This window comes from Lepisosteus platostomus, chromosome 8 (assembly GCF_059453375.1).
Source record: "Lepisosteus platostomus isolate fLepPlt1 chromosome 8, fLepPlt1.hap1, whole genome shotgun sequence".
Classification (NCBI taxonomy): Eukaryota; Metazoa; Chordata; class Actinopteri; order Semionotiformes; family Lepisosteidae; genus Lepisosteus; species Lepisosteus platostomus.
Genome location: NC_142618.1, coordinates 19,513,368 through 19,527,601, shown reverse-complemented (window position 1 = coordinate 19,527,601; position 14,234 = coordinate 19,513,368). Strand labels below are relative to the sequence as shown.

The window sequence follows — 14,234 nt, the reverse complement described above, 5'->3', positions numbered from 1 at the left end:
AACATGAATATTACTCTAATGGTTTCCTGTCTTAAGGCAAATGGGAATAATGTCTGCGATGTATGTTTAACAAATGCAACATGTGTGGTCAGCAATGAGCCACACATATATATGTATACTGTAGCACACACCTCCAAAAGAGACTCCTTGTCCTTGTCCTTCATTTCCCTTTGTTCATTTTTCTTTCCTTTGTTCCCAAGATAAAAGTCCTGAGAAGGAAGTTAGCAAGAAAGGAAGAAAAATAAATAAGCATATGTAATGTGAACCAAGAGTAAGTGGGGTTATGATTTGGGGATTATTTAATTTATTATTAATATTTTACATAATATTTAATTTGTAAAAACTACCTATTTTACATTTCTTTTAAGACATAATTGAGAGCACAACATAGTTGAGAAAAATAAACCAACTTTTTGCATGTAGATCTAGGATGTGTTGTCACTGAATGACTTCAATTTCCTGTTGTTATTTAGGTGTTTCTGTTTCTCTAATTTAATTTACTACTGTAAGGTGGAAGTAGAGACTATGTGAAATTATTAAAATTACAGACAGAGTGTTTTAAATCCATCCATCTATTTTCTAAACAGCTTTATCCAATACAGGGTCGTGGGGGAGCCAGAGCATATACTTGCAAGCAACAGACACAAGGCAGACACACCCTGGACAGAACAGAGCCCATTATAGTGCAAACAGACACAGATACACACTCTCACACCAGGGCCAGTTCTCACAGAAGTCAGTTATTCCACGCGTATGTCTTTGCACTGTGGGAGGAAACAGGGGCACCCAGAGGAAACCCACACGAACACAGGGAGAACATATCATTCATTACAATCATTACACAGATGGCACCCCACCTCAGGAACTGAGCCCAGGGCCCCAGCTCTGCAAGGCAGCAACGCTAACCACTGAACCACTGTGCTGCCCGTATTTTATACAGCATTTACTGCATTTGAAAAAGAACACAATTGGACTACTGTAACATTTTCAGTTGTGGCACAATTAAAGGATTTCAGCCTCCAAAACTCGTAATAGCTTGAAAGTTCTTGAACAGGCCGAGATAGGTCAGGTACATTGCAGAGCGCACTTTCGTTGAAATGGGTACTATTTGGATGATTTGGATGGATTTTTAAACACGTGGGCTGGGCAGAACAATTTCATATAGTATGTTCAATGAAAGGCACAGCAGTGAATAAATGGGTGATTGGGGCGCTGTCTCAAGGGTCAAACTGCAGGTGGCACTGGTGCTTTACCATTGATCATGGTCTCTTCCCCAGATCACTCCAGCACATACCATTGTGCAATACAGAACCAACATCCACATGTGTAACAAGGAGGACATTGTAAGCAACTTTGGAGCACGACATTCAATTCCAGTGGCTGAGAACCTTGTATCCGCTTTCTAAGTTCTGAAGCTCTACATAGCTACAGCCACTCCCTGTGCATGTATTCCTTTATATGTTTAGAAATGGATGATGTGGATGTGGCTGTGTCCTTCGCCAAGGAAGACCCAGAAGCTCTGGATTTAAAAGCTCTGTAAGCTCTGTGTGTGAAAAGGCATCTTTCAGTGGAGGCGTAGTGTTGAAGTTCTATTGTATGTGGCTTCCAGCAAAGCCACGGTGAAATGCGAGGGAGAGGTGAGCAGTAAAAGGAAATGAAGTATGGAAAAAATGGGTTTTGTTTTTACAAACATAACCTTTGAAATTGCTATGTTTGCCGTGCCGTGGTTGATGTGTTGTTGTCTTATAAAGGAAATAATGGTATGCAGGATAATGACACTAAATCCAGCGGTATGCAATGGATGGGGAAAAAAAACAACACGTTCTACAATAACCAGATGTCACTGCGATTAAACATATGGTGATAAATATATGAAAACAGAAGAGGAGCCAAGGAACTTCGTGCACTCCAAATTACAAGACCTGCGTGATGTCATGAAAGGGCAATCATTCTTTGAAGCTCTTAAAATGTCTTTAAAGATGTAAATTGTCTTAAGAATCACCTAGCTCTGATGGCTATGCTTTCTTCCTAGCTTTCGTAATAAAAAGGCAGTTTCATCTTTATTTTTTAATCAATCCTATTAATGTTCTATGAAGTACCTTGTAAATTTCTGTGGTCCTGGCAACATCTGTGCCCTTCAGGAAAACAACAGTCTTCTGTGTTGGACTAGGCATACTTTAGCTTAAATGAGACCTTTTAGCTTACCATATCTTAATGATATCCTTGCTGCAAATAGATACTGTAGATCCGGATAATTGATTTTATTCAATGTAGTTATAGTACTCCGGTTTTTACTTAAAATAGTGCAAAGCTGCCATCCGTGAGATTGTGGCTGAGTGTCTCTAAATCAGAAAGTGCCTTTAAACTCCTCAATGCCCTCATTGGACGTCTGCCATTTCTCTTGATATGAAATGTGGATTTCTTAACTAAATTTTACCTTTCAAACAAGAGCTGGCACTGTTGTAACATAAACGTCTGTCAGGCACTTAAAGTTAAAGCAACATGTGCCTGACTGCTATTGTTGGTGGAGCCTCAACACAGGTGTCGTGGTGAAGTCTACAGGACTCTGCATTATACTTTGGCACCTGTGTGCTATATACCCAGTTGAATGTCTCTTATAAATGTACTTTTATCAGTTTGAATATCAGAATAGTCTGTAAACGAGGTCTATCTTGCTCACTTGGAGGTTTCTTAATGTCTCCCAGAGTTTGGGCCTCAATCACCCGGGAAGCCTGTTCCATGCACCCAGCACTCTGTGGTAAGAGAAGTGTTTTTCTATACTCTGTCCTAAGTTCCCCGTGGGTTTCCAATTGTGACTACTGAGAGTGAAACAGTCCCCTGGGTCGAACCTATCTGTACTCCTTAGGATTGTATATCCCTGGATCAAATCTCCTCCTAGTCTCCTGTGTTCTAGACAGAATATATTTAGCTCCAGAGTTTGTTTTCCTTTCTTTCTCTAGTTCTAATACACTGTTTGCATTACTTACAGAGTCCTGAAGGTACTCTTATAAATGCCACAATTTTTAGACAGAATCTTAAGGCATGGGCAAATGAAGTGTGATGAGTTAAATAAAGATCTCAAAACATTAACAGGTCCTTGAACTCAAAGTGAACACATTCTTTGAGGTATGTGACTGTTGAAACAAATGACTGCCTACATAAATGTCAAATCTGACATGAAAAGTTGTGTTTTTTTTACCTGAGGGTTTTTGAAAACTGCATATTTATCTTTACGTTCAAGAAAAAGAATTTTGTTTTCGCTGTCTCGTGTCCACTGAGACAAAAGTTCCACTACATTTTCGTGGTCTTCAAAACCTCTCTCTGTTGGAAAGAAAAGAAAAACAGCAATGTCACATTACTGACTACAAGTGGGGCCTTGTGTGATTGTAGACTGCCTTTAACAAGGCAAATGCCTGAGGAAATTTGAAATGATCTGATATCCTATATTCCCAAGGCTCAATAGTTCATGCACACACTTTTATTACACGAGAACATAAAAAGTTTGCAGGCACAAGGAGACAATCAGACCCTGTCTAGCTTATTTGATTTTTATTAGCTAAGGATTGAAGGGATCATCCAGACATTCAATGCTGATTCTACTGAAGTCCTTAGGATTGACTTCTACAATGTCTTTGAGGATCTTGAATACTTGAATCGGGGTAATTTTCTCTTTTACATACTAAGAAGACTCAGTTCTTTTAGAACATCAATGTAGGGCATTCCTATGGGCCTGTGAATGTACAGTATGTGCTTGCCTGTTTCTCTGCTCTGATTCCAGAACAATATCTTATTTATAACACAGTGACCAAAATTGCACACACTATTCTAAAAGAGGTCCAATTAGTACATTTTACAATTTCAACATAAATTGTACTGTATGTCATTGAAATTCCACACAAATTCTGTCTAATGGCCTTTAGAGGTTCTACAGTGTTTTCTAAAAATCCCATTTTGATATAGTTTGCAAACAGAACTTCTTTACAGAGTACTGTATGCCAGAATCTAGCTAAGTGATTTTAATTAGGAAATACAGTGGTGCTAAAACAAATATATAAGGCATTTAGTTAATTATATAACCCAGTTTTGAGCATTCTTCCCTTACCTATACCGTCTGTTTTATGTCCATTAACTAGTTAAGTTAATTAAGGAAAAATATCTGTTTCTAAATCCATGTTTTCATACTGATGACCTGCTAGTTTATTTCGGAGTATTTTCATCATAATTTTATATGTAACATAAATAAGATTTATTGGTCCGCAACTACTTGGTATGGTTTTTGTCACCATTTTTGTGGATTGGCGCCACATTTGCCAGTCAGTGGGTAATACCATTATCTTTAGTCAGTGTTGACTGCCTGTTGACAGCATTGAAGAGGTTGGAGCTGCGTCAGCATGCGCAGGCTGCCAAAGAACAGGTCAAGCTCTATTCCAGGTGGGTACCCTGGGATACCTGACGCAGCTCCCCACCTGAAGGTCTATTGCATGCTGAAAGGAAAAAGAAAAGACAGCCTTCTTTTGGTTTTAATCTTGGTTTTGGAAACTACAAATGAACTAAACCAAATAATTTCCCGAACAAAATGATCCTGAAACTAGGATCAATTCTTCCCCCTTCTCTCAGGGACAGACTTGTCTTCTTCTAAACCTGTCTATTCATTTGCAGGTTTTGACTTCACACCTCTCCTCCAGTTCTTCCTGGGTGTCGATACTCCTTTTCCCCTGCTCCCTGCCTCCTCTTCACTACCCTGTCTTTTGTTCTCCTGTAATTCATTAACTGCTGGTTTCCCTCTCTCCTTCACACCTGAAGAACAGCCAAAACTTTTCTTTTCCTTTCAGCGTGGAATAAACCTTTACCTGTTCCTACTGATAACATTGTAGAAAAAAATATGTATATGCCATTTTTTCAAGTATAACATGCCATAAAAAGTGATAGATATAACTTATACATTTTAACCAAAAAAATACAATTGTATTGTAGTACTGCAGGAATGGATAGTTTTGAATAAGTGGATCTTACAAAGAATGCAAAATTAGACAGATGCCTCACTAAGGTTCTCATGGCAGAGAACTGCAGATAGGTTTAGTAACATCTTGATGCATAGGATGATAATGTTCAGAAAGCTTTTGGTATTGTATGGGGAACAGCACTACAGCTAAAAATGTGGCATTTGAGCTATGAAATAAAAAATAAAGGCATTTTGAGTCATGGAAAAATCCATAAAAACACAACCGGTGAATGGTTAAGATTATGGTTGGAGCTGTTCAAGGTTTTTTTTCCCTACGGTCTTCTCGAGGCAGTTAATGACTTTAAAGACTGTGAAATTATAAGAATTCTTTCTAGATTTAGGCTATCCATCCTAAGGTTCACAATACACTATAGCTTGATACATTTCTGCTGTGTGAAGCAGAACTTCAAATTCCTAAAATGTTGGATTGATCAGACCAGTAGAAGCCTTTGTCACAAATCAGAAATATTGAAAATGAAGATCATTAGACTGGCTCTGCTAATCTTTCCTAAACAAGATCACTTCTCTATCTAGGAGGGTTTATGTGTTGCAAAATGCAGTTAAGATCACAAACAGGGTTCACCTCAGTTGTGGCATGTGGGATGCCTGTTCAATTAGAAAAGAAATGAAAGATTTCAATGAAGAAAACCTTGGCCTTGTCTGTCTCATTATACCGTTCAGTAATTCAGCCAAACTCTAGTTAAAGCAAAGACATGAAGTAATTGCAGAGATAGCACATCAAAGGTTGGCATGACTCATCTGGCCCGGAAATGGCAGCCTGACTATGGGGCTGAGGCTGACAAAAGAGATCAAAGGAATCCCATCCGCACCAATGCAGAGCTTGTGATGTGCTAGTGTTTGGTTGATTGGGCCAGTTCGGATATATGCAAGGCCGGATCTGGAGGAACATCAATCCTGAGCCTGGATTCCGCAGTGGGATTGTGGAAGACGCTGTGCCATCTTGGAAAGAGTAACCCAGAGTTATCGGGGCTGCCGTGCTGCAGCTGGCTTTGGTAAACCGCCAAAGAGAAGTGGTGTAAGAAGCCCTAGTGAGTGAGTGACCCACTTGCTGACGCATGTCAGTGAATAGACAGAATGCCAGTCTGATGAAAGTGAAGGGAGAAATAAGAAGAAGGAGAATCATAGGGCTAATGGCGGACTGAGATTAAAAAAATGCTCCCTGGCCCGTTTGGTCTAGGTTGCTAGGATTTAATGAATGAGGACAGATTTCAGGAGGAACCCCTCAATATAGCAGCTGAAACGTTGACCAGGTGGAAGTCCAGCAATCATTTGAGATGACGTACAACTCAAAGGTTTTTTATTTTTCTTTAAAGTCAAATTCGTTGCTGCTTTTAACCTATTTTTCACTTCTACCCTCTTGACCTCGTTTTAAAAATGTTGTCGAACCCCTTTATTTACAAGGAGCAAAAGCATTGGAGCAATAGGTGTTTGCTGTCGGATAATTAGAGGCTAATAAAAGAGCTGTGAACAATCTATCCTATAGTTTGACTCCAGTGTTTGGAGTCTGTAATTGAAAATCAAAATGAAAAAAACATATGACAGAAATTGAGCATACCAAACCCATTGGAATATCCTGTAAAAGGAAAGAAATGATCGGTATAATGACCAATCAGCCAAGGAAAACATCTGCAGCAGATGACAGAAGATCAAAGCTGTCAAGAAAAACCCAAAAGCAAATGTCAGTGAAATCTCCAGATTACAGGGGTAGAGGTCTGAAAATCTGCAGTCTGTAGAAGACTGAGACAGCAGAAAAACAAAAGCTAGACCACAAGTTGTAGACCTCTCATCCACACCAAGATCAGAAAAGCCAGTCTAGAACGTGCTTGAAAACACGCAGTACAAAAATGACCCAGGTGAGTTTTTGAAGCACCTTTACTAAAGTCAAGTGTGAAGGTTCAAGTGTAAAGAAGGACAGGAACTTCAGAGGCTGACAGGAACATCAACACCCTTCTGTGGAGGTCATGACCTGGACATGCATGGTCACATCTGGAACTGACTGATCTGTCTTTATTGATGATGCCGCTAATGAAGGTTTCAACTGACTAAACTCCAAAGTTAACAGCAACTTATGTAAACACTCAACAATGTAGAAATAAAGCTTCTATACTTCACCATCCAGCAGGACAATGACCCATTCCTACAGCCAGAGCAACCCAGAAGTTCATTAGGTGCAGCATGTGCCAAGTCAATCTCCACATTTAAATCCAACTGGGCGTGCAGGTGAAATGCCCAAGAAAAAGGTGAAGCCAGAAACCCCGAAGACACAGGCGATAACTCAAAGTGGCTGTAGCAAAGGCTTGGCAAAGCATCTCGGATGATTACAAAATGAGTTTGGTGAGCTCAATAGGTCAAAGACTTCATGCAGTTATTACCTCAGCGGGATGTGCAAAAAGATGTGGACTTTTACCCTTAAAGCGAACGTACCGTACAGCGTGCTAATACTTACGATCACTTGAAATCTCCCAGTTGACTGAAAATCTTTTTCTGTTGAATTATGATTAAATGTTTGGATGGAATTACTCAGAGATAAAACGATAGGATAGGTTCTTCACAGCTCTTTTATTAGTGTCTTACTATCTGACAACAAACCCATATTGCTCCAATGCTTTTACCCACCTGCAGTATCTTCTAAACTACTCTCATGATCAGAAATACAAATTGCTTGACTGTGATTTTTCTGTTCCAGTATGTGTGGACGGCACTGTAGATCAGTGAGGCCACCCCTGCCTCTGTCCTTCCGCTGGGTTTCCTTCAGATCTCTCAGTAACATTATTCTGGTAATTACTGTACATCAATGATTGATCAACCTGATCTATGTACAGTAATAGATTAATATGCACCAATAATATACACTAGTTAATGCATTGCGTATATGACTGTACTGTGCGCAAGTATAAAAAGTGTTCTGACACATGCATGCAGTCTATGCATGTATGCTTTTATAAATAGTTTCTGGGTATAGATTGTGAATATGGATTGACTGACTAATTACTCGTGACTGACAAACTCAAGCAACATTGTTGCATCAATGCTAAATCACTTCGTATGTAAGGAAGTTGATTGGGCAAAGATGATGAGGAGATGTAGCCTGTTGATTGTCAAGCCTTTTGAAAGTCAAGAAAGAAAAATACAGCAGCAAGCCAATGTCCCCTCCTTCTCATGTGAACAACACCTTCATGTCATCGGTGTTGGAGGCTGGACCTAGCTCACCATCACTCATCGCCCACGTGTTAAAATCACACGTGTGATGGTTAGGGCAGGAGTGTCTAGCCACTACAGAGCCCCACTTGTAGTGTTTTGTGACAGCCTGACAGCTAATACATATACGGGACCGTACCAGGAATATGTTTATCTCCATATTTTCTGTATGTATGAAACTGTATACTGTACAGTCTGTCATGTAAGGAAAAACAACACTTATCTAGAGGCCATCTCTTTACAGCACTTACCTATTTGTAAGTCAGGGTTACATTCATACAAACACCAGTCGGTGTTGCAGTCACAATGTGTCTTCTCAAAGAGGTTGTCTAAGATATCACGGACAGTCTGTGTTTCATCCACCATCAGCGTTTTGGAGCTGCCATCAGTCATGATCACTTTTATGACAAGCTGTTGAAAATGAAATGGAATTTTTTGTTCAAGTAATGAGCAAGAACTGTTTAGCAAGAACTAAACATCAATAATTTTAAAGAATTGTTTATTGAGTTCTACAGCTCCATTTGTAAGTGTAACTACTACTAGCTGTAGAATGCAATAAATATTTATTTTACAATTCTAAAGACATCTTTAGTGTGTGAGTGTTACTTCTACTGATTTACAGTACATCTTAGATTTAAAACAGAATGAGATTTCGCCATCACATTTGACTGTATTGAGATAAACACAACAACAGAACACTTCCATTGGAACTGGACTAATCACATTAAACAGATCACAATTAGACGAGATGAAAATAATGAAACGTTGACACAAGATTTGGAAGACAGGAACATGCTGTTTGTGTTAGAACCCAATAGACTTTTGAAGAACAGAATTAAGGAAAAGAGAAGTGGTTTCACTCGGTTTCACTTGTATTTAGATGGATTTTATTGTATCGTGTTTAAAAGTTGGAAATCACACTGATATACAGTATACAGTATATTATACAATATACATAATAAGAAAACATATAATGTTTTCTTATTATCAGGTTCAGCTTCCCAAAGATGGTATTATCTGCTGAAAGCATTCTGGCTGTGCAATTAAAATTATTCAGATTGAGAGTTGTGTTTTAATACTACTATTTTGAAATATTTCCAAGTTTAGGGATTCAGACTGATTTAAGAAGTTTAACATTTTATTTTAAATTAGATATCATATATCTAAATATATTTATACTATTTCAAAAATCAATATGATAGAGACAAATCATTTTTTAATGAGTAGCTAGTATAGATATGCTGTACTGTTATTATACTATGATATTAAGTATACTTTTAACACACTATTCATTTCAGTGTTTTTTTCTGTAGTCTTTTACTATAATTCTTGTGGTTCAATTGTTTTTCATCAGGATTTTTTTTCCCCCAAGATAATAAATGAGTAGTAGTTACTAAATAAAAGTACTAAAAAAGATTTACAAAGCAGTAATATCAACTCCAAGTTAGAAATATTATCACTCCAAGTTGTAAGTTATAATGTGTTTGTGTGAAAAGATGATCACACAAAACATTTGTGTAAAGAAACTTATTCAAAGAAATGAAGGCATGGGGTTGGAGTTGGGGTGTATTGGCAAGAGTGTTTTGACATTTCTATTTTTAAGGCGAGGGCTTGAGGTTTGATTTTTGAAAAACTGTGCATATGAGGGCAACCACACTTTTAATATGTCTATCTCTAAATCAATTTCAAGATGTCTGAAACTGAAACAGGAAGCCAATGTTATAAGAGCCTTTTTGAAATACTGATCAGGTGTTTCTCAATGAAAAACAAACATGGTTTAATTTGTTTCCCCTTTCCAAAGATTTTCTTGCACCCCTCGGACTGGAACTATTTCTTTCTCTGAATGCTGTGTCTCTTAAAAAAACGTCAAATTAATAAAGTAAAATATCTAGTTTGTTTTGATTGACAGCCCATTTTCCTAATATACAGCATGTTATTCCATGCAATTACAAAGTAAAGCTTTGAAGAAACGAATCATCAAATAGAGGTGAACCTCAAACAGTTACCAGACGAATCTCTGTCAATATGATGGCAACGTATCTATTAGCACATTTACACAGATTGAGTAAGGTCACGATTGAAAATCACACTAAAATTTACAGAGTTTAATTGTACACAGTCTCCAACATACAGAGTAGCTGTACGTTTAATTGTTAATTGCTTTACCAGTGTTCCTGTCCTGTAGTATTTTCAGGTGGGAACATTAATCAGCACCCATAAACCTCTAGTTCTTGGCTTCTATTAAAAAGATGAAATTTGAAGTGTGACCATGAGAGTCTGCTGTTCATCACAGTGGCTTTCAGGATGTGAAACTATCAACACATCACTTGGGAAGGAAGAGGAAGATACTTCATCTAGGTATGCCTGATGCCAGTAACTTTCTCTGTTTATACAGTATATTTACTCTTTTGTAATGATAATAGCAGTTTATTCAATTCAAAAAGTGACTCTGAGTGAGCAGGCTTGATATCAAATTTACAAAGACTAGTACTCAGGTCTCTAGACTAAAGCTACATTTGATGAATTCAACCAGTTTAGTGGAGAAAATCTGTAAAAATCTACTTAATGTGCCTATAATTTTCTGTGACTTCTTTTGCTCTTTATAATGATACCCTAACACAAATTATTTGATATCACTACTTATTATGTAAGTGCTAGACAACATTGCGTATGTAGTAGAGGTATGATGGTACTGGCTAAAAAATGTTATAAAAACAGTTGTGCAGTTTCTGCAATAAAAAGTATTATTTAGCCTTCACAGAAGATTTACTAAAAGTGTAAAAAGATTCATTAGACTTGTCTTAGGTTTATATCGCTGTCCCAAAAAGTGAAACTACAGCTGTAAATATGTCATTAAGTATTATTTTTTATAGTGGAGGTGAATAGGACCCAACTCTATACAAATTAAGTTGTATTTACCTATGTGAGGATGACAGATAATAATAAAAAGTATCAATATTTTACCTTTTTAACTTTGGCTTCTTTCAGTTTTTCCAAAGCAAGTTTTATTTTGTCAGCTTTGGCCTGGACCTCAATTTCTTCCTGGGAATAAAACAAAATTACATTTTCTTGTAATGGGAATTTTTCTCATTTTACTTCTGCATATTTGTTTGTTTCATTTCAAGAACCCCAAACTAGAAACTGTTACAAATACATACAGACTGTTACTTTGCTATAGGGCAGAATGAAAATACTTTTGCCTTAATTAAACCAAGAGGCAGATCACTTAGCGTTTTTATTATATTTGCTGTGTATTTGCAAATACCGTTATTTTTACCAATCAGACAGTAGGGTGTATTTCTTTAAATGAGATCATCAAAAAGAATAAAAAGTACCCTTAACTAACAGCACATCTCCAGTTTTCCGCACTGGAAATTGTCATGTTTGATCCATTCCAGACTAAATTTGAGATTCCCCAATGAAACACATGTTCCATTATGGCTGGCCAGACAGTGCTGTATTTGATTCTATGACTATGAGTACAAAACTGTCTGCTTTATAGATAGACATTTTCCCTGAACATGACACTATAGATTCCTAATGTTTGTGCTTTGAAAATAATCTGGTCTGTCTTTACTATTGGCAGGCTCTATTGCTACTTGAGAGGCCCATACAAGGGACAGTTGAATTTGCAGTTTCAAAACGTTAGAGTAGTTAGATTTAGAATATTCTTGACATATGGGATATTTGTCACAGGATATTTGTCACTTTATTTAAGGGGGATTAAAACATGGAGAGATCTGTATATGCCTCCCCCTGGCGACCTACAGCATGTACTATGGAGATAAGCAGATGAGGAAACACAAAACTAATACACATACAATGACATGCTGTCGTCAACAGTCAGTGCATTTCAGTTTTAAATGTCTTTTAGGCAAAGGCTTTCTGAGTTGTGTGAGTTGTGTCTTTTTCCCAGCAATTCTGAAGTGCTGATCAACGGGATTTCACAATAAGGATACAATCATACTTTATTAAGAAACATATAACACATGTATGTTTATCTTTTCATCTCAAATCCTGATAAGCATTGGGACAGTGAAGTCAAATTGCTATGTATGGCACTATAAGTACAGTAGTTACATTTTCGGGACAGCCTTTAGTTTTGGCACTGTGGTTTTTGTAAACAAATACACAGTTCTAGCCAGATTATTATTTGAAACGGGGGGAGCGGTGGCCCTGTGGCTAAGGATCTGCGCCTGTGGCTGGAAGGTTGCCAGCTCAAATCCCACGGCCAGCAGAGGAATCCTACTCCCTTGGGCTCCTACGCAAGACCCTTAACCCCAACTGCTCCAGGGGCGCCGTACAATGGCAGACCCTGTGCTCTGACCCCAGGCTCACTCCCTGTCTGTGTGTCTCATGGAGAGCAAGCTGGGGTATGCGAAAAGATAATTCCTAATGCAAGAAATTGTAAAGGTTAAATAAAGTGATGTTAGTTATCGAGCCGGTATATCTTTCTGACAGGTTGCTAACAAGGCGCTCTGCTGTTGTCACCTTTGTCAGCTGTTTTGGAGGCTCCGGGGGGGGCAGCGGCTGTGAGGAGGGTCCCGGAGGTCTCGCGGCTGGGAGGCTGTGAGGAGGTGGCGGGAATGAAGAGGGAGCAGCGGCTGCAGAGCGATGCTGCTGCTCCGGTGGCGGCGGCGGGGGCAGACTGCCGTGGCTGGCCTGTCTCTGCCCTGTCAGGTTCTCCTCTGTTTCATTGATGTCTGCCACCAGATCGGCCATCAGCGCGTCTAGGTCATTGTCTTCAAGAGCGTTCAAGGACTCTGCAGGTACAGACGGCAACACCTGTTGCTCGGCACTCCTTTTTTACTCATATTGCAGACTGTGAGACCTTCAAATCTTTGTTTCAGATCAGAGACGACATACAGCTAATATTGGAATGCCCTGATTACATGCTATATTTAAAACGCAATGTCAGTGCCTATATTCCTTTGATATCATCTTAATCTGAAATGGATTGAATTATGGAAAGACACTTTCATGATTTTTAAGACGCTTGTAAATTCTAGCTTTTCCAGTATTCCACTGCAATAATGTTTACAACTGGCAACTAGAAGGGACTTCTGATGGTGTGGGTGTTTTGAAGCTAAGAGTATTTGAACTGGGTATGCCTGACCATAGTGCTCTCTCTCTGAACCCGTGAGGCAATGTCATGAACCTGCATAATATGGTATAATGAATAGCAGCTGTGGCTGAAAACCAAAGAGATAATGAAGAGATCTCAAAATCAGAGTCTCTTTATTCATATAACCACTGAAACCACTGCTGCCCCCTGTCAGAACAGGCAAATGATGTCCAGCTATTTGTTCATTATGGTGGTACAGTCTCATTTGCCCAGAACCAGGTTTGTGCTAATACAAACCTCACAGACTCTGTTTGGCACTGTAATGTTGAATCAGAGTGTACTCACCGTTCAGATCCTTAAAACCAATCGAGAAGTTGACCTCTTTATGTGAACTGGATGGAGACTGGGGTGGAACAGTTTCTACCCCTAAACTCTATGGAGAAAAAGAAAGCAGGCAAATATAAATGGAAATGAAAAACCTTCAAGACCTTATTCCTTGTTTTGCTTTAACAGAACCCTTAAAGAATTAAATAATACAATTTAGTGTCTTAAACAGATTTTTTTTTAAATTCAGGATTTATCTGAACATGCTCTATATATAATTATATTTCTTCCATATCCATGTGATTATGACCAAAATGTTGTAATGATAAAAAGAATTCCAGCATTAAAATTGCAACGTTTTCTGGCAAAATATTTACAGGGATATTTTAGAATAAATCTTATTCCAAAGATATTTATGCCTAGTTACTTCATAGAATTTAAATAACTAAGAATAATACCACATTATGCTGCTGTATAACAAAGCTGATCTTTGGCTAACACAAACCAAAAGTGTAATCACTCAAGAGTCACTGTATGTTTGAAAAGTAATGTTAGACACCATCCAATATGTATTTTTTTGGTCCTTGATCTGTGATTTTGGCTTAACGTGAGTCAGGATTGGCA

General features: G+C 38.3%; 1 protein-coding gene across 2 annotated transcripts in view; it reads right to left on the bottom strand.

Moving 5' to 3' along the window:
- The window catches only part of apbb1ip (amyloid beta precursor protein binding family B member 1 interacting protein), a 44,774-nt gene that overhangs the window by 11,042 nt on the left and 19,498 nt on the right, over positions 1 to 14,234 (bottom strand). For both annotated transcript variants that reach the window (XM_088642767.1, XM_088642768.1), the window contains exons 3-8: positions 13,632 to 13,719; positions 12,713 to 12,984; positions 11,186 to 11,263; positions 8,473 to 8,632; positions 3,200 to 3,321; positions 132 to 209 (exon numbers count right to left, since the gene is read on the bottom strand). In XM_088642767.1, coding sequence (XP_088498893.1) covers positions 132 to 209; positions 3,200 to 3,321; positions 8,473 to 8,632; positions 11,186 to 11,263; positions 12,713 to 12,984; positions 13,632 to 13,719 — 798 coding nt within the window. The remainder of the gene's footprint in view (positions 1 to 131; positions 210 to 3,199; positions 3,322 to 8,472; positions 8,633 to 11,185; positions 11,264 to 12,712; positions 12,985 to 13,631; positions 13,720 to 14,234) is intronic.